The 20,623-nt window shown below is 52.4% G+C and overlaps 1 protein-coding gene across 1 annotated transcript in view; it reads right to left on the bottom strand.

Annotated features, from left to right (window-relative positions):
- Nucleotides 1–275: 275 nt before the first annotated feature.
- The window catches only part of LOC103186286 (A disintegrin and metalloproteinase with thrombospondin motifs 7), a 31,387-nt gene continuing 11,039 nt past the window's right edge, over nt 276–20,623 (bottom strand). The window contains 16 exon segments of the mRNA XM_007905208.2: nt 276–524; nt 6,327–6,486; nt 6,957–7,103; nt 7,421–7,594; nt 8,166–8,318; nt 8,623–10,664; nt 10,667–10,757; nt 11,091–11,304; nt 11,651–11,777; nt 14,425–14,566; nt 14,774–15,018; nt 15,458–15,578; nt 15,833–15,966; nt 16,409–16,578; nt 19,950–20,095; nt 20,308–20,400. Of these exon segments, the coding sequence (XP_007903399.2) occupies nt 361–524; nt 6,327–6,486; nt 6,957–7,103; nt 7,421–7,594; nt 8,166–8,318; nt 8,623–10,664; nt 10,667–10,757; nt 11,091–11,304; nt 11,651–11,777; nt 14,425–14,566; nt 14,774–15,018; nt 15,458–15,578; nt 15,833–15,966; nt 16,409–16,578; nt 19,950–20,095; nt 20,308–20,400 (4,323 nt within the window). The 3' untranslated portion in view covers nt 276–360.

Here is a 20,623-nt window from a genome sequence, read left to right as displayed (position 1 = left end):
GGGGGGGGAAGAGCGGTGAAGGGACGAGGGCATGGATGAGGGTAAAATGCCACTTAATCATAGCAACCATATGCTCCTCACCCGTCCCCCAACCACCCTCACACCCCACCCCACGCCTTCCCCTCATTTATCTGTTATTTTGCCCTGTTCTGTCATTTCTTTTTTACGTGAAAAATACACTGAAAGTCCCTTTATTTTGTGTGTGTCCGTATGTCGATGTGTGTCCGTGTCCATGTGTCCCTGTGTGTGGGTGTCCGTGTGTGTGTGTGGCTGCAATTGGGAGGGTGTTCTCGCTCTCCCTCTCTCTCTCTCTCTCTCTCGGTTTCTCCGGGACAGTTTCCGTCGTCTCCGCTCCGAGTTTCACCGCCTGGCGACGCGCTCGTTGCCGCGGTCCCGGGTGGCGTGAGCCGGGGGCCGGCAGGTCTGGCAGCACTGAGCTCGCACCGTGTGCAGGTAGCAGCGGCCCAGCATCCGCAGCGTCTGGCAGAAGCTGAACGTCAGCCGGTCGCGGTCACAGACGTAACCTGTGCGGGAAAGGCAGGAGAACAGAATGTCAGCACGAGGACATTAGCGTCTCAGCAACAACAACAACAACAGCAACAGCAGCAGCAACAACAGCAAATTACGTTTGTAAAGCGCCTTTCGCGCTGGGAGGACATCCCAAGACCCTGGACAGTCTCGCGGAGGGTGGGGGGGGGGGTTGAGGCAGTTTCTCTCTCCTGGGGTCCTGGCCAGATAAAATCCTCCAAATAAAATTGGTCACTTGCTCCGTTGCTGTTTGTGGGACACTGCTGTGCGCAAGTTGGCTGCCACGTTTACCCCACAAAATACATGATAAAGTTCTACATCGAATAGAAGGATTATTATTTATTACAATGAACAATAATAGTAATCTTGCACTTGATACAGTGCCCAACTCCTAAACATTGACTGGGAATTGCTGTAAGGAGGGAGAGTCTCGTGAGTAATGGTCGAATTGTTTCAGTCGATGTCAAAATAGTTCTTAATGTCAAGTATCAAGACTTCAATTCCCAGGCTTCAGATAATACTCTCAACACAGAAAGAAAGAGAGAGAGAGAGAGAAAGGTCTGGGAAGAGGGTTCAGTACTGTGAAAGCCAATGCACTGGAACATAAATTTATATTAAAACTAATGACATTGAAAAAACCCAGTGTCCTGGCCAATAAATCCCTAAAAAATAAAAATTGGTCCCTCAATCCACGACTGTTTGTGGAACACTGCTGTGCACAAATTGGCTGCCACGTTTCACCCACAAAATACAATGGTCACTAGACTTTACGGTATATCCTGTGAAGCGCTTTGAGATGTCAGACGTGATAAGGCGGTATATCAAATGCCAGGATTATTATTATTATTATTCCTGTAAACACCCTGTCCGTCCTGGGCTGAAACACCAAACTTTATCGCCTTCATTTTGGCTCCTGCGGAAACGAGCTGACTGTAGGGTCTCCGGAGCGTCTCTCGCTAGGCGGGACGCGAAATGCGCTCACCGGTAATTGCAATCGTTTCTCGCTTGAACAGACAGCAGCACAAAAGACAGAGCGTCTCAGCTCAGTGGAGATAATGAGGCTGATTTCCCGCGCCCCCACCCATCGCTGCCAGTGCTCGCACATCACAAGGGGAAGCGCTTCATTAAAAGGCTATTTGTACGTTTAACACGTGATTGTGCGGCGGGCAACTAAGCGGTTGAGCTCAGCCTTAGAGGATGTTTCTGGTGAATAATGGCTGAATTGTTCCAGGCGTTATCACGACAGTTCCCAATGGAACAATTCCCAGACCCTCTGATAATGCTTTCGACACACAGAGAGAGCGACAGATAGATAAAGGTCTAGGTCTAAGGTTCAGGGATCTGAAAGTCAGTCCTCCGGAACATAAATATAATTTTTTTTTTAAAAAAAACCTTCGAACTTTTAAACTTTAATCGTTCTCTGTCCGAAGTATTAAGGGTGACATTTTTTAACCCTTCCCGCACTGAAACGAAGTCGCACACACACGCTCGCAGCTGGCCAATGCTTCCCTTACACTGAGCCACAAGGCTCGAGCCGTCCGATTAATGTTAATCCCTTATCCGTGGCGCACTTCTCCTTTAAAACAACTCCCAGTGATCACGGGCAAGAGTGAAGCAAGAAAGCGGCCAATTTGTCCTTAAGGGCTGACGAAGGCCAGATGTGAGTGTTCCACATCACGTGGTCGTAATTAAAGGGGGTGGGAAGCGAGAAGGGTATTTATTACCACTGGAATCTTGGCTGCACTGACACGATTGAGAACGATTGCGCTGTCGGACTGGGAGCTGCAGAACAAGAGAGAGGGTGGAACCTCTGAAATGGCTCCGACCCAACCCGGCCTGTCAGGGGTTGCTAAGTAAACCAGGGACGTGAGGGGAAAAGGGATAACGCTTTTATTGTTAACAATAATATGAATAATAATAATTCTTGCACTCGATATAGCGACGCCAGGTCTTTAAAGTCCACCTGAACGGGCAGACGGGACCTCTGTTTTAACGTCTCATCTGAAGGACGGCACCTCTGACAATGCAACAGCCCCCAGCGCTGCATTTGCTTAAGGTTTAAGGCAGGGCTGAAGGCCGCGCGGGCTGGGGCTGGGCGGAATTCTGGGGCCTCTGGTTTTTCGCTGTGAATGGATTTCTGCCGCGTGATGTGAAGTAGCTGAACGGGGAAGCGGCTGTTTGTGGGGTCCAGATGTCTCCAGGCACACCACAGAGTGTTTGGGTTGCTCGAGCCCACACAAGGCAAAAGCACGCAATGCAATAAGCTGTCCCACATTTAGTTAACCTCTCTCCCAGGTCACTGCAATTACCCCAAAGGAGCTTCGTCACTGCACGTTACGGTGTCTTTAATGAGCGCGAGGGAGGGAGGGAGGGTGGGTGGGTGTGATAGAGAACGAGAGAGAGAGAGAGAGAGAGAGAGAGAGACAGAAAAGGAGGGAGACAGAAAGAGGAAGAGATACAAGGGGGAGGCAGAGAAAAGAGAGAGAGGGAAATATTTGCTTTTTCTTGCTCTCTTATTCCTCTTTCTCTTTTGTCTCCCCCCTCTCTCTCTCTCTCTCTTCATCTCCTTTCTCTCGCTCTCTCTCCCTCCTCCTCTGTCTCATTCACACTCTTTCTAACGCTCTCTCGTTCACTCGCTCTCTCTTTCTCTCTCTCGCTCTCGGGTATGTATTTGTGCCGAGTTTGAAAACGGATGAATTCAGCCCTGAAGGATCTAATCATCCTGGGGCAGGAAACACAAGCAAACACAGAGGTCCTGGCGGCGTCCGCTCATCAAAGATTAGTGGGGGGTGGGGGGGAGGCGGGGGGGGGGGGAGGCGGGGGGGATCAGCTGCTCTCCGGAACACAGGACGACTTTAAACCAGCTCAGGGAAACGCTGAGGATTGTTTAGATTTTCCAGACAGGAAGGATTTCCTCCTCGTCCATCCCCCTGCCCCCATCACCCCCTTTCATCCCTCCCCCCCCCCCCCCACACACACACAGGACTAATAAGTATAGGTCAAAAAGAAACATTTGAATTTAATTTAAGATTCAAGACTGAGGAGGATAAATGTTTGTCAGGTTAGGGTATCGAAGGATACAGGGCAAGGGCGGGTAATTGGAGTTGAGGTACAGATCAGCCATGATCTGATAGAATAGCAGGACAGGCTCGAGGGGCTGAATGGCCTCCTCCTGTTTCCATGTTTCTATGCTGACTGAATCCCCAGTGACGGGTGGGCAGAGCCTTGCTCGAGGGGGTTTACGCTATCTGTAATGCTGCTCATTAAAGCTCTCCCGAGAGTACCAGATGCCGCTGGGAGAGGCGAGCACTGACACCAGCTGATAAGGCTCCTGATACTCAGTCTGTGCACCGTCAACACGGGAGCAAGACTGAGCCTTTGAGGTTCGGCAGCCAATGCTCCGGTGACCGGAGGCTGAGCGGCTGTGAGATTGATTGATTCATTCTTTCTGCTGGCTGGAGGAGTGTGCGCGGGGAGGGAAGTGTGGGGCAGGTCTCTCAGGGGAATCTGCAGGGAAGCAGTGGGGAAACATCGAGATGAAAATCCCAATTTCAATGTCTTGAGGGATCATAGAATCTTATAGCACGGAAGGAGGACCTTCGTCTCTTCGAGCCAGTGTCGGCTCTTTGAAAGAGGTATCCAACCAGTCCCATTCTCCCCCCCCCCCCCACCCGCCGCTCTTTCCCCATATTTTTGCACATCTTTTACCCACAAAATACACAGTCACTCCACCTTACAGTACAATAATTACAATAATCCTCGCATTCGATACAGCGCCTTATCACCTCCTCAAGACGTCCCAAAGCGCATCACAGGATACACTGCAAAACGGATTGACTGTGCGTTTCGTGAACGAAACACGGCAGCAAATTGCGCACAGCGCGGTCTCACAACCAGTCATGGATTGAGTGACCAAATAATAATAATCATAATTTTTTTTGGAAGGGATTATTGCCCCTGTATATCCAGTGAAGAGCACTGAGACATCTCGACGATGTGATAAGGCATTATCTGTCTCAAATGCAAAGATTGTTATCATTATCATCATCGTCAGCATTATCTTGGCCACTGATCAAAATTGCAGTTAAAATAGCTCACCCCTGGCGGTGCCGAGCAGACATGTCCCTCGGAGACAAAGACCCTTCAGGCAGAGGCTGCCTCTGGGTGTGTGGCTGATTACTGAGCCGGAATGTCAGGCCTTATCAGGGTTAGGCTCGGACACTGTTTGTCTCCTCTTAAACAGACACTTAGCCAGACTCTCACCTCCTCCCTCTTCACATCAACTGGACCTTTAATGCACTTGCCCCCTCTCTCTCCCCGTACCCACACCCCCCCCACCACTCCTCTCCCCACCCCCAAAGGGAGTTGGTTACTCCTCGTGTCTCGGCCGACAATCCTCAGGATTGACTCTATCTGCAAGTTACGACCTCTCGCTTTGACTACGCTTTTCAGCCGCCTTCCCAGTGAATAAATCGTGGTGGCCGTTAAGAATTTATGCCATTTTTTTTAGGATCCCTAGTTCCTCAGTTACAGAGTAAATGTCATTTAGTTGCTGGTCTGACACATTGCTGAAAAACGGCCTCGTTCCACACACTACACACACGCACACACTACACACAGTCTCCCCACCATTCGGTCCCTTTCCCAAGACAGCTGTGCTCTTTCTCACTCTGAATGCACTCGGGGTCTTGGCATACAAGCTGTCAGGTCGACCCTGTGCTTGTCTCACTTTCCGGTCTGTTCCCTTGTGGGGAGAAATCGAGAGCGTTGGTCCGTGCGAGTGGACAAGAGAGAGCGAGAGAGAGAGAGAGAGAGCGAGAGAGAGGACAGCGAAGGGGCAAGCGGACAGCAACAACTTACATTCACACACAGCGCTCTCGGTGTCAGGGGAAATGGCCGTCACCACAGCCAGATTGATTGGAACCAAGGCTGTTACAGAGGCCAAACACAACAGCTCATCTGTTGCGGTGAGGCGAGTGGATGATTTGTTCAGAGTTTGGGTGGGGGGGGGGGTGGGCGGGGAGTTTGGGGTGGGGGGGGGGAGAGAGAGAGAGAAGTACAAGCCAGGAGTAACTGGGAGAGAAAACTCAGTGCACACGCACAGCGGAGTGAACTCTGATGATGGGATTCCTCCATCTCCTGTACGTTCAGCTTTACCCAGCGCTCGAGGTGACTGGACTGCACTGGGTGACTGCACCCCCCCCACCCACCGCCCCCCACCTGTGTTTAGGTCTCAATAAGTGGCCGTGGACCAATACGGTTCTTATATTGCTGCTTAAACAACGATCCACTGACCAAACCTCTTGTGACCGCTGTGACATTCTTGGCTGAAGGCTGTCTGGGTGCAATATTTAAGGGTTTGCTTCACAGTACGTTTGAGCTAAAACCAGGCACTACCGGAAGGAAACTCAGTCATATTAATCACCACAAACGGCACTCCAGCCACCGATCACTGACTATGTTAGCATCCGAGACCGGTCCCAGTACATCATCCCAGCACAACAAGGTGCTCCCCTCACACCCCAACTACTGTATACTGCTCAGGTGGACGTTAAAGATCCCATGGCGCTATTCGAAAAGAGAAGGGAGTTCCTCTCTCTCTCTCTCTCCCCCCCCTCCCCACACCCCGCCCGGTCTCCTGGCTGTCAGTCCCCCCCAAATCAAAAACGTGGTCACTCACTCCATGACGGGACACTGCTGTGTGCCATTGGCTGCCTCGTTTCGCCCACAAAATACACAGTCACTCCTTTATACAGTTTTTTCTTGCGAAGCGCTTTGAGGGCTGTGCACACACTCACTCTGCTCGCTGGTGCTGCAGTCCTGCAGGTTACATTTCTGGCTGTTCTCAGGCCAGGGCTCATGGTCGCACCGGCTGTTGTCCTCCTCCGCCAGACCCGTCACCGTGTTCACGCACTTCACCAGCCGCCGCTGGATCCCTCCACCACACGTCACAGTGCACTGTCGGTGGGGTGGGGGGGAGGGGGGAGGGACACACAGGGGGGATATAACTCGAGCATCGAGTAAATATCAGGTCCAATCTTCTCTGCCCATTGAACTACAGCCCCAACTCTCTCTCTCTACACACACAGATCTAACTACAACCTCTCATCCCTGCTATGCCCTACACTGTGGAAGTCGCTCCCACCCTACCCCTCCGTCGTGCCAAGTCTTTAAGTTCTGCTTTCTCTGTTCCTCCCCCTTCCCCTCTTCCCTTCTCCTCCCCCTCGCTCGGGATCTAACCCAATCTGTGTAAAAGTGCTCCCCACACTATAACGAGTCAATGCTGGTATCATCCTAGTGACTCTCCGCTGTATTCTCTCACGGGCCTCCTGTCACTGATTGTGATTCCTATCACAGTCCTGATATAAATACACTAAACGGTGCCACATTTACCCAATCCCTGCCCACCCCGTCCCCTCTGCGCTCACCTGCCCCCACGAGCCCATCATCCACTTGGTGCAGGGCTGGGGGTTACACGTCCTGGTCTTGTTGGGCCGCGTGGCTCTGTCACAGTGGTTGACCTCAGGGCACAGCACCAACCTCTCCTGCTCCCCTCCATCACAGCCCTGGGAGCACTGAGCCATAGGGTGGGGGAAGAGAGACAGCTTATTAATGATAACAATATCAACATCTTGATTTGATGTGAAGCCCTTCACACGGGGCAGGGTCTCAGGAACGCTGTGGTGGTGGGGGGGGCGGGAGATGATAAGTGACGGACCCTAAAGGGGGTAGAAGATATCAAGTGATGGACCGGGGAGGGTAAGGGGTTGGAGTTGCTAAGTGACGGAGTTGGGGGAGATGTGTTAAGTGGCGGAGCCCGTGTTCGTGGGGGTGGATGGACCTCAAGCGCTGCTTTGGTTCTTGACGGCCGTCCATGTTTGCGGTGACTTACGTCTCCCCATGAGGATATGTACCAGTCCATGCACTGCTTGGAGCTGCAGACCAGGCGGGTGGGTGGCTTGTGGAGCACGGGCTGGCAGTGGAATGGTCTCAGGGGCCTCCTGTCCCTGATGTTGATGCACTGGACATCTCGAAGCTTCACCCCAACACCACAGTTCTTAGAGCACTGCAGTGGGGGGGAGAGGGTGGGGGAAGGGGGAGAGAGAGAGAGAGAGAGAGAGAGAGAGAGAGAGGAAATACAGTGTTAATTCAAATTGCAAATATAATAATCCTAATAATAATCCTTGCGTTTGATACAAAGCTTTTCATATCGAGATGACGTCTCAAAGCGCCTCTGGAATAGACTGTAAAGTAAATTGACTGTATACAGTATTTTGTGGGCGAAACACAGCAGCCAATTGCGCACAGAAGCGTCCCACAAACAGTCGTTGATGGAGTAACCAAATTATTATTATTATTATTATTATTTTGAAGGGTTTATTCCCCCCGGAAAGCGATCCCCACAATGGACTTACAAGCGGGTTCCTACTTCCTGCTGGTTACACAGAGGCGTAAGGAAACTTGCCTAAGCTTTCGCCCCGTCCGGGAATCGAACCCGGCTCCTCCCGCTAGTGAGGCGAGCGCTACTAACCGGCAGGACTCATTGGGAAGGGTCTTAACCGCGTAAAAAACACCCGTCTCGCTTTGAGCAATGGATCATTAGGGGGAGGGAAGAAAGGGTCAGGAGGGACGGTTACCTTGGTCCAGTTGCCCAGGCGCCAGGCTGAGCAGGGCCTGAGGTAGCACCTCCGGGCGGGAGCCGGTCGCTGAGCCCTGTCACAGTCGGCCTCCGATCCCGTGCTGCACTGCACCGCTCTCCACACCGCTCCCATCCCACAGGTGGTGGAGCACTGCACGGCAATGGCACACAAACACAGCCTCGGTTACCGCAGGAACACACCGGGCGAGCGGCTGTACACCGCACAGCAACACTGATCCTCGCATTTGATACAGCGCCTTATCACGTCGTCGAGGCATCTCAAAGCGCTTCACAGGATACACTGTAAAACGTAGTGACTGTGTATTTTGTGGGCGAAACGCAGCCGCCAATTGCGCACAAATAGGGTGAATCCTCGTGTTGCTGGGGAATCGCGAGATCTTTAATATCCGTCTGAGAACGGGCCAAGACGGTGCCTCGATTGATCCGACACTCACCTCACTCCAGTTACCGGCCACCCAGTAGGCAGTGGATTCTGTGCTCGTTGGCGGGACGGGGCTTGTGAGAGGGTCGTTCACGGAGCCGGTTGGGATGGTGGGATGAGCCAGTGCTGTTGTGATGGGGGACCGGAAGCCACCGGGAGCCGGGTGTTTGGTGGGGACGGGAGCAACATCCCCCTGATCCCTTACGCCAGTCGTTTCAGTCCCTCTATTGTGTCCATGCTCGGGCTTCAGCTCTGTGAAGTCCGAGGCGACCATGTGCCGCGAGCTCTCCGTGGGCCAGAGCGAGGGGGCTTGTCCCGGTGGCACTGAGATGGATGTCGAGGGGAGTGAGGCCGGGGTCCTCTTTGCCGGTGGAGATGAGGTAGGTTTTGGCGAGATGTCACCTGCGGAGAACACTGGTCGCGGTGACGGGGGAACCGTGAGAGTGACTGAGCTGGGGGACACTTCCTGCGTATTCCTGGTTGACCTCGGCTCTTGGGCCGTCGCGGTGCTGACCCTGGTTTGGACGGAGGGACCCCAGGCGGACGGGAGGGCAAAGATCACGGGAGGGGCTGTTGCCGCCGGCGATAGAGTCACCGTCTCCGGGTGCGAAACCGCGGGAGAAACCGCAAATGGGACGATCGGGGCGATGGGGGAGGAATCGCCTTCCCGGTGGATTGTGACGCTCAGGTCCGGCGACCGGTCAGTGCCGCTCCATGGTTTAGCCGACCGGCTCAGCGTTTCTGAGCCCGGAGCGTCGTGGTGATCAGTGTGGGCCGAGGGGGATGGACTCACTCGCCCAGGGACTGTGTGAGGGGTGTTCCCAACCTCATCCCCACCGTCTCTATGACCGGTGATGTCAGTATTTGTGCCACTCTCTGGCCCTGTATTGTGTGGTGGCTGCTCATCGACACGCTTCACGTCATTGAGTTCAGGATTATTAACAACCACTTGGGTGTCTCTAGTTGGCCTTTCAGGCAGTTGAGTGTCTCTCTCAGTGATTGACTCCTCTTCTGAAAACCCACCCCGTGTTCCAGCTCCCTCTACCTTCCTCGTAGCTGTCGGGTTTCCCTCCTGCTCTTCGCCTTGTGGCGTAGGTGAGGAACCTTCATCGAACGTGAAGATTCCTGGGGGAGTAAAGAGCCTGGCGTTGGGGGCCTGAGCGGAGCTGGGTGCGGCTGGAGTGGTGACAGCCGGTGAGGAGTTAGCAGAATGAAGACCGGGAGTCGTGAAGAGTTGGTCGAAGGGCTTTGGAGAGAGCCCAGCCTCGCCGTTCCACAAGAGCCTCGGGTTTTTCTCTCGACTACCGAACTCGACGCTCGTGTTTTTCACAGGCAGTAACTCATCTTCCTCGTACATTGCCTCCTCGCCGATTCCCTCCCCCTCGGCGTCGTCCTCTTCGGTCACCGCTGGGCTCTCAGAAGTGGGCTCCTCCCCATCGCCAGGCGTTGAGGTAGCATCCGCTATCCCCAAATTCCTCATCCCTCGTTCTTCTTCTTCATCATCCACAGACGCTCCGGGCTGAGTCGGGTCCAACCGGTTCCCACGGCCACTCTCCTCTGACTCCTCTGAAACGTAGTTCGAAACGTCGTTGGAGTTCCCGTCCCCCAGCGAAACCCCCTCCTCGGGCTGCCCGCCCGCCTGCCCGTCCTCCCCGCCCGTCACCACCTCATCTCCATCATCGTAGGCCAGGTCCTCGTGGAAGTTGATGAAGTTGTAGTCGTAGTAAAAGTCATCCACGAAGACGTTGGTTTTGGACGGGCCTTTGCCCCCCTGACCCCCTCCGTCCACCGTGTAATCCCCCTCCACGATGTGGTTGTCCATCCCTCCGCCGTCCGGGGGCAGCCGAGGCCTGGGGGTCTGGGGCTGGGGGCCAGAGCCGGGGATCCTATTGGAGTTGTGTCCCTGCCCGGTGCGGCCTGGCCCGAAGTTCAGGTTGAAGCCCACCTCGTTGAACAGCTCCTTGGCCGAGGCTCCGCTGCCAGACCACTCGGGCAGGGCGGGGTCCTGGCCTGGGCGGGGGGCAGGGCAGGGCCGCGGGGCGCACATAGCCTTGCCAGGGGTCTCGCCTCGGGGCTGCAGGGGGCCGCGGTGTTGTGGGCGCAACGCACGGCGCGCTTCTGTGTCCCTTCCCCACATGAAGCCGAGCACTGCAAGAGCATGAGACAAGCGTTAAATCACATCCATCTCCACAACCTCTCCACCCACTCGCCACCAACACAGCGACACACTATTAATAATAACAATTTTATAAGGTTAATAATAAGGGCAGTGGAAATCTTGAACTCTGGACTGTGAGCCCAGATACCAATGTGGGGCTTGAACACATAACCTTCCAATTCAAAGGCACAAAAAAAAAGACGGTCAGTAATGGGAGCCAATCCTTGTTGATTTCATGCTGTGGCTAATCCTTCCCCAAGTCTCCCTGCTCCGATATTCAACCTGGATTCCCCCCCCAACCACCCACCCAACCTCCTACTCACCTGGGACCAGTTGCCCACCACCCAGTCTGATGGGCAGGGGATGTTGGTGTTGCAGGTGCTGGCGGTGTCTGGCCTGGGCATGTGTTGGCACTCGGAGATCGGCAGTGCCCTCTGCTCGTCCAGCCCGATGCTCTGGATACAAAGCGCCGTCCTCTTCATCACTCCCGTGTGGCCGCAGGAGGTTGAGCAGGCCTGCCACTCCCCCACCCACCACCTGACAACAACAACAAGTTACATTTACACTGCGCCATTCAGGTCGGGAGGACATCCCAAGGCCCTGGACAGACAAGGATGTGAATCTGAGCTGGGCGGGGCGGGGGGTGGGTGGGAGGGCAGAGAGGGTGGGGGGTAGGGGGGGGTGACTGAAGGTGTGTACAAAAAGGAGGGTCTTGAGGCTGGCTTTGAAGGAATCAACGGATGAGGTGTGGCGGAGGGATGGAGTTGTGGGATGGAATTCCAAAGGGCGGGGGAAGAGAGGCTGAAGACCCGAGCGCCGACGGTGGTGCGGGCCAGGCCCGGCGTGGGACGTGGAGTAGGCCGGAGCCCACCAGCGCACTGACCTGGCCGGGCAGGGCTCCTCATGGCAGCGTCGGCGTCTGTCATCAGGCCGTGTCGCCGGGTCACAGTACTGCTCCTCCACGATGCCCGCGATCCGCTCCAAACAGTGAACAATCTGCTTCTGAAACCCTGGGAGCAAAGCAACACACAGACAGTCACCAACTCAACCCGCACAGCACTCTGCGATTCCGATTCCCGACGTGGGGTCTTGAACCCACAGCCTTCTGACTCAAGAGACGAGAGCGCTGCCACTGCGCCATGGCACACAAACCACGTGGAACAACACACCCCACAGTCCAAGTTGACGCTCCAGTGTAGTGCTGGGGTTGGGTTACGTTGCCGGAGGCGCCGTCCTTCAGACGAGACACTAAACCAAGGACCCGTCTGCCTGTTCAGGTGGACGTTAGACCCCGCAGGGCAGCTGATCGTGGGACGTTGCTGCGCGCAAACTGGCTGCCGCATTTTGCCAACCAAATACAGAGTCACTGTGCTTGACAGTATATCCTTCTACAATATCAAAACGCAAGGATTATTATTATTATTATTATTATTTTTAAGCACGCTGTTGTCATTAACAATAAATAATAGACCGTTGTTCCCTGGCACAGAGCCAGAGGCAGGGAGCGGAGGTGGAATAATGAAGGTAGTGTTCACGGCATCAATAGACAATAGAAAATGGGAGGAATCCAGGTGCCTTGTCTGTGTCTGTCTGTCTGTCTGTCTGTCTGGCCTCAGGGCCTGACACACTTCAGACAGTTGGGCAAATGTTAACATTCCAGCTCATCCACAGACAAGAATCCACTGAATACCTGACTGTGTTTAACCAGCCTCACGTCTCAGATTTATTGCCCACCAGCAAGCACTCTGTTCAGCAAACTTGGCTTCACTCCAGGACCCACCCACCCGGCTTCACAACAGGCAGCCAAGGCTTTGCTCTGTGTGCGTGTGAGCGCGTGTGCGTATGTGTGTTCTGGTGTGTCTTGTCATTGTGGATCAGCCTGGTGAAGTGGTCATGCTCTCGCCTCGAAGTTGGAAGGTTGTGGGTTCAAGCCCCTGCATCGGGACTTGGAATCACATAGTCTAAGCTGAAGCTCCAATGCAGCGCTGGGTGGGGGTGCGGGGGGGGGGGGGGGGAAACGGGGGGTGTTGCTTTGTTGGAGCTGCTGTTCTTCGACTTGAGGTCCCCATTTGCTGGCTCAGGTGGATGTTAACTTGAATGGGACACAGGCGGGATGTGGGTTTAATATCTGACTCAATACTCAATCCTGAAAACAATTTCCAAACTTGTTTTTGGGGGGTGGGGGGGGGGGGGGGCGCGCGGAGAGAGCAAAGGGGAGACATCTTGCCAGCAGTGTGGCTTGCGTTGGCCTGTAGCAACCTGGAGTGTGGCATTCCCACAAAGCTCAATCCCAGATGCCGAGAAGGACACCGACCGGAACATCCCAAGACACGTGTCCAGACCACAGGATTGTCCCCCGATCTCTCAGGACAGATTCTCCTCCGAAATCTCTACAAACCTAAAGAGACGTCATCCCGAAGGAAAGTGAACACCAGCGCGGTCAGGACAGGCTGAGTTCCCCCCAAACTCCCACTCCCCGACTCCCGCCTCCTGTGATGGAAACAGCTGCGCAGGACTTCAGTTTCCCGTGTTCATTCATTTGCCGCGGGTGTTAAGAGCCATCCATGTCCCTGTCAAGTGCAGTCACAGTGACTCTCAGCTCAAAAGGGGGCTCATTAACCGCAGTGCGGGCCGGGAGAACGTGGGGTTTCAGCTGCTCTTCGGGAAGCCTTGCCATCTGGCAGCTCTGCTTCGGGTATCCCTCTTGTCCCACGCGGACTGGGATGCGTGACAAGGCTGGCGGGGACTCAGCAGGAAATGGAGAGTAGAAGAGAGCAGAGGAGAGGGACGTGTGTGGGAGTGTGAGAACCATAGCCCGGCAACAAACCGTACTAATCCCCCGGCTTTTCACCTCCGCTAAACATTCACTTCCTCTCTAATCGATGCTACTTTGCCAAATGCCGTCTCGTGTTAATTTGCAAGACATTAACAATAAAACAATAATAACCCTTGTGTTTCGTATCGTCGAGTGGAGTCCTGTAGCTCAGTGGTTAGAGCACTCGCCTCAAAGCGTTTCATGGGGAATTGACGCCAAGTGTAATGATTCCTTTGACAAAGAAGGCGGCCATTTTCTGCACAACAAAGTCCCATCCCCACAAACAGCGGCGAGGTGAGTGAGCGATCTTATCTGGGGGATTATCGCCCAGGACGTTGGGAGAGAGAGAGAGAGAGAGAGAGAGACAGAGAGACAGATAGAGAGAGAGCAACTCCCTTCTCTTTTCTTGTATAGTGCGGTGTGATTTTTGACCACAGGTCCAGAGAGGCCTTGGGTTTAACACAGGAAGTTAACGCACCGATGTCAGGAAGGTGTTAACCGTTGAGAATGTAAGTCAGAGCGCGAGGTGACCTCCCTCGAACCCCAGGCTGTGTTCAGTGTGTAGAGAAGCTCTTGCATTCCAGTTCCCAGAGCCAAGAGTGTGCTGTGGCCTTGAACGTGCTCCAAGTCTTCCCACTCCAGCAAAGCCCCTGAGGCTAGTCACTTCCCTTCCTCTAGCCCGGCTTCCGCTGACCACTTCCTATCTTCCCACGTGGCGCCTCGCCACGTGACCGCAGCAGGTCGAGTCGATACGTCACGTGGGCCGGGCGCCAAACAGGGAGGACGATTAGTTAGTGACCGTTAAGTTAGTCGTGTTAGTTGTATCAATGACGGTTCCTCACCACCCCCACAGGTCGCTGTGCACTCCGTCCACAAGCCGTAGCGCCAGAAGAACTCGGGCGGCTGAATTTCGTTGTCGCTGTCCAGGTCGCGGCGGATCGTGTATTCAAAACGCACTCCCGGGTTTGTCTCCTGGAACAGCAGCTGTGGGTGGGGTGGGGGGAGGTGGTGGGTGGAAATGGGTGAGGGGGAGATCAGAAACACACACAATTATACAAACATATACACACACATATAATACTTCAGTTCAGTGGGGAATGGAAAGGTTTCCACATGTCGACAGATGTTTGCTTGGATTAATGAGCTGGCGTTGGCAGTGCCATTAATAAGTGGCTGACTCTCTACAATTACCTGAATCCACACGGGTTCCTTGGTGGGACCGGGAGACGTCAGGTTCTCCAGATTGCCGTTCCTCTCGTAGGTGAAGGTTGTGCCAGCGACCTTGTAGTCCCCGTTCCACTGGATTATCCAGTCGCCGTTCAGGAAATACTTCTCGGGGTCGTCGCTCCGCAAGGCCAGGAAGTTTCCTGCCTCCGCCACCTCCTCGATGCGGATCTCCCTCGCTCCCTGAGGGATCAGGCCGATGTCCACGTAACCTGCCAACATCCAGGAGGGAAGGTCAGGAATGCTTGCTCGCTCGCTCGCTCACTCATTCGACTCGCTGCTGTTTCACACCGGTTCCCTGCTTTCACCTAACCTTTCCAGGGCCACCAAGTTCACACCAAGAAATCTCTGGCGATCTCGGTCCTTCTTTGGCATTTTATTATATATAATAATAATAATACTTACGCTTGATTAGAACCTATTAGCATTGAAACATCTCAATGTGACTCACAATTTCTATCAAGTAATAATGATACTGATAATCCTTGCATTTGATATAACACCTTATCAAGTCATCAAGACGATTCTTATGGACCTATGTTCCAATTCCAGAATGGTTCAATGTTCCTGGTCACAGGACGGAGGTGCAAGAGGCCAATGATGTGGGATTAGCTGGGACTGTTAATAAGAGGCAATGAAATCGAGCCTCACCCAGGCCTTCGCTCTCGTCAAAAGTCTTCTTCACGGTCTCACAGGTGGAGCTGTCGCCCTGACACACACCGCAACGATCTTCTAGGGCATTGGAATCGATCTCGTAATCACAGCCCACGTTCTGAAAGAGAAACCTACTGTCACGGGAGAACAGAGCAGGGAATTTCTCCTCTTGTTCCTGACCAACAATTATATAATGATAGAATAATGATAAGAATAATAATCCTGGCATTTGATACAGTGCCTTATCACGTTGTTGAGATGTCTCAAAGCGCTTCACAGGACGCACTGTAAAGAGACAAGGTGGAATTTGGGGCCTGTGATTGCATGGTGAGTATCTCTCAGTGTAAGCTGGGCCTTTCTGGTGTGACGTACCTTACAGATGCCATTGATGCAGATGTCGCGACTGGTGTTGCCCTCATTACATGGTGTCCCATCGATCACCGCGTCCAGCATTTTCTCAGAGAAGTAACCGTCCACTGGGCGGCAATGCAGCTCACAGGGGTTAACTGAGGGCGAGAAATAGGGTTATCAAAGCAGTTATCAAAGTAATTTGGAACGGGCAAACTGTGTGGCTTTAGCTGGTTAAACCTTGGCTCTCACCAACCTGTGTCCTGCTGTCCCAGAGTTAATAACAATAATAATCCTTGCGTTTGACACGGTGCCTTATCACGTCGTTGAGACGTCTCAAAGCGCTTCACAGAATATACCATAAAGTGGAGTGACCGTGTGTTTTGTGGGCAACACAGAGCAGCCAATTAGATAAGCAGGGTGCGCTCCTCTGGGGAGAGAGAGACAATGTCCATTCCAGATGTCTGCCAGACACTGGGGAAATTTCCATCTGTAGGCAGCGTACGCATGTGGAACTCTTAAGTCCGCTTTGGATACTCTTTAAGCCCAATGATGGGTTGTGCTCGTGTCAGGCACACACACTTACTACAAGGCACTTACTTCTGTTGAGGACAGGAATCCATTTGTGGAGCTTGCCTTTGTAGGGCATCGAGTCGAACTGACTGCACTGAATGTGCCGGAAAGATGGGGTCTCGGTGACGCAGGCTTTGATGTTGCATATTCTGAATCTCTTCCTCTCACCGAGACAGTATCTGCCTCCATACTTAGGGCTGCGGGGAAAAAAACAGCAGAGAGAGAGCGAGAGAGAGAGAGGGGGGGGGAGAGAGATCACTGTTATCCTTTGTGGAGGCTGGTGAACGAGAGAATGCGATGGGGGCTTTTGAAGGTAATTTCTGATGACAGATTGATGAGTGTTTCTGCTGGATGTCCATGCAGGTGAAAATGTAGCCCACTCATTTTACTGGGCATTAGGTGGAGCAGAATCACCTTGTTTCTCACTCAACGCAATTCAATCCCAAGATCGCTCTCTAACTCTTCTGAAGACTTTGAAGTGTCCCCAATCCAATTACGCTCAGAACAAACTATTACCATCTGAAGAGCATTAGTACAGGTCACTGAGGATTCAATTCCTTCCCTTTGTTCCCTTCCCTCCCATTTGGACACAGACTGTTGTCATCTGTGCAACAGTCACAATGTTTATTGGATTCCATGGGAGCACTGGGCTGTGGCAAATGTGCTGTTTATTCCTTTGCTCTTGTTTTGATCATCAGTTGGTTGCATGACCAACCCAGCTGCACAGGGCGGTTTATTTGCCAATTTATTTGGCGAGGTGCGGAGAGCTGAAAGTCCTTTTTTTGGAGGATCAGTCGTTAAACCAAGTTCCCATCAGCCCATACTTCAGATGAATGTCACTGATCACGTGGCGATGACAGCAGCACCTTCAAGTGTGGACACGGAGGAGTGGGGTGGGGGGCAGGAAGTGCACAAAGTGTGACATGGGGCTAGGAAGTGGTCCACGCAGCAGCAGGAAGCGCGTAGACAGTTGGGATGATCATATTTTGCAAACCAAATCCAGTGACACGTACAAAGAAGCTTATCGGGGGGTGGATTAATGGCTGTGTTTCTGTGATGACTGTATCTGTTTTGGAATTTTATTGTTCTTGCTCAGTTGGCTGCTGAACTCAAGACGGGACAAATTTGGCCCCAGGGACACAATAGCTCACCCGAGGACTGTGCCGGGGAATTGGGTCACTCTATGGTCAATCTACAGTGGCAAGAGGTGCGGGCACAGGTGGCAGGAAGTGTGTAGACGGCCGCGGGAAGTGCGTACACAGAACAGAGCAGAGCATCAGTGTGTGTGTGTACCTATCCCACCTCCCCCTTCCTCCCTACAATCTTGGATCCACCCAATTCACACTAGGAAGAGGCCTTTACCTTCAGGGCAGCTTAAAACGGATCTCTGCTCCACGTTGCCAAGACATATAAATAAATCTTGTGTAGGATTAGATCGCAACACATCATCTCACCTTCCGGTAACTGTGCATTGGCCACCCAAATGCTTCACATCTGTGTTTCATTTGCAACACTCCAGTCTTTATTGAGCGGGGCAGGAATAGCTTTAACCCTTTCACCCAGCCGCTGGAAGACTTTTCTCAAAGGAAGGAGGGGAGCTCTCAAGGAGCTTTGTGATAATTAATAATAATAATAATAATAGTTGCATTTGCTACAGCACCTTATCACGTCTTCGAGACAACGTGGCAGCCAATTGCACGCAGCCGTGTCCCACAAACAGCTGTGGATTGAGTTCCAGTGCCATCCAGTGCAACGACTGTTTGGGGTTGTAGGCAGAATTGTAGCCAGTTTGAGGAATGCTTTGAATTACTGGGCAGCAGGCCTTGCTGGGAAGTAAAAATATCTGTAGCCTTAGACATACATCAAGCTTGTGAGATAATAAGAGTATTATTTTCCAGGAGAACTGCTCAGATCAACAGGAAACCTTTCCTATCTCCTGACTCCAGGCTAACTCACAAGGAGGTCAATGAGGGGCGGGAAACATCACCACAACACGTTCAGGAATGCTCTGTGGTTCTGCTTTAGTTGAGTGTTTGGCCCAGGTTTGTTCCACTGCAAAATCAGTGTGTTTGGTTCACCTCGGTCAGACCCCACAGAAACCAGGCCCGAAGCAAGGAGGAAACAGTCGGCCTGTTCCTACGGTAACCCAACTGCTGTCCCACCCCAATAGACACCACAACGGTGTGCAAGAACCAGAAACCAGAGCCCCAACCACGCCACAGCCAACCGGGGTGGGCAATCAGACCAGGGGGAAACACACTGAGGGGAAATGCACAACATTCATTGTACTTTATAGGCATCTCACCCACACCCCCCAGGCTCTGCCAATGAAATATTTTGCTTGGATGCAGTGAACAAGTGAATCACTATTAATAATCCTCGCATTTGATACAGCGGCTTATCACAGACATCTCGGATCGCTTCACAACATATATTGTAAAGTGGTGTGGCTGTAGGTGTTTCGCGGGCAAATGTTTTAAGTAACGTGATAGAAGGAGCCAGTTTCCAAAGCTTTGCTCCACAGCCCACTTTAAATCAAACATCCAGCCACTCAGTCTAAACAAAAAACAGCGGAAAATGCAAAGTTGCTCAACGAAAAAGTGCATCTGATTTCCAAACAGTCTATGTTGAGCGGTCGCAGCGTCCGAAACAGATAACGGGAGAATAATGTTTATGGTCAGAATTGTTTGGGGTTTGTGTTATAGTCAGAGTTATACGGAGACCATGTGTCTGTGCAACCGCAATGGACAGGAAGTGGGGGATGATGGGACGTGGAATCAATGAGGTGGAAGGCACGGACAGGAAGCCATTTTGGCTCATACAATGGGTTGGATTGGACCCGTTCAATTCCATTGGGATTCTGCACAATTGGGAGTGAACGAGGCTTTGTTGGTCCATTGTCGCTGTGTTGAATGAGAGTTAATGGGAAAAGCTTTGTTCTGTTGGGATTCTATATTTGGATTAAGGTAAACGTTTACCTTAAATGCTAGGATTGAGATGGGAAAGGCGACAGACAAAACAGAATCCATTTCCGGCCATCCTCAGCGATCTGATGATTATCCACACTTGTTTTGGGAAACAGTCCAGGAACAGTCACTAGACTTGAGAACCATTCCTGTGAAATGCTTCTGTGAAATCACAGAATTATAGACATTTACCACAAAGACCCCAGAAAGCGGTCAGTTGGCCTATTCAGTCTGTACAGTATATTCTGTGAAGGACTTTGAGATGCCTTAACAGCGAGTTAAGGGGCTATATCAAATGCAAGGATTATCATCATCATCATCATCATCATCACACTGCCCTGCCTCAAAATATTTCAAAAATTACAGGTGCTGGAGTGACTGCAAAGATTATTATTAATATTGTATCTGTGTATCCTGGGCTGACATTCTACCCTAATAATCCTATTCGCTGTCAACACTCTCGTAATTAACTCCATTCAGAAGACTGGTTTGCTCCCCAGCGTGTGCTGTGTCGTTGAGTCCAGGACCTGCTTATACTGAGACACCTCACTGGCTCTGGGTAAGAGAGAGTGGGGTGGTGGTGGGGGGGGTAATAAGCTTACGTGGGGTTGTTGCAGTGCCTCTCCGCGCTCTGGATTCCCGCGCTGCAGGTCCGGGTACACTCAGCCCACGAGCTCCAGGCCCCCCAGCTGCCGTCCGTACTCTTTGGACGCTGTACCGTTGATATGCAATTGCCGTTAAAGCACCACTGCAAGGGGAGGCTCAGCGTTAGTCACAGCAGCGAACTCATCCTTCGGCCAACTTCCAACTTAACCCTTCCCCTTTAGCTCATCCCTGAACTTTCCTTCCCCTCCCTCCCCAATGATTCCAATTCCAAGCTAACAGCTGGTTTAATAGTCCAGAGTAAGGTGATATTTAAAGAGAACCTCCTCTCAGGGTTAGCAACATAAAGGGATTTACCTTGTCCTCACTGCACTTAGTGCCGTCCACAGCGGCGTCCAGTTTGGAGTGACATGTGCTGCCCACAGTGCACCAGAGGGTGTTACAGACATTCTGTGGGTCAGAGGCAATGAGAGGTTATGTGTGTGTGTGTGTGTGTTGGGGGGTGGGGAGAAGAGAGATGGAGCAACAGAATTTGTATTAGTAAGCTCTAAATTTGATACGGCACAAAATCGAGACGTCTCAAAGCGCTTCACCAGGTTTGCTGTCAAGTGCAGCGACTATGTATTTTGCAGTTGAACACAGCAGCAAATTTACACACAGCGACGTCCCCACA

This window comes from Callorhinchus milii, unplaced genomic scaffold (genome assembly GCF_018977255.1).
Source record: "Callorhinchus milii isolate IMCB2004 unplaced genomic scaffold, IMCB_Cmil_1.0 Scaffold22, whole genome shotgun sequence".
NCBI lineage: Eukaryota > Metazoa > Chordata > Chondrichthyes > Chimaeriformes > Callorhinchidae > Callorhinchus > Callorhinchus milii.
Note: the sequence above shows the minus strand (reverse complement) of the source record. Positions and strands in the feature narration are given on the sequence as shown.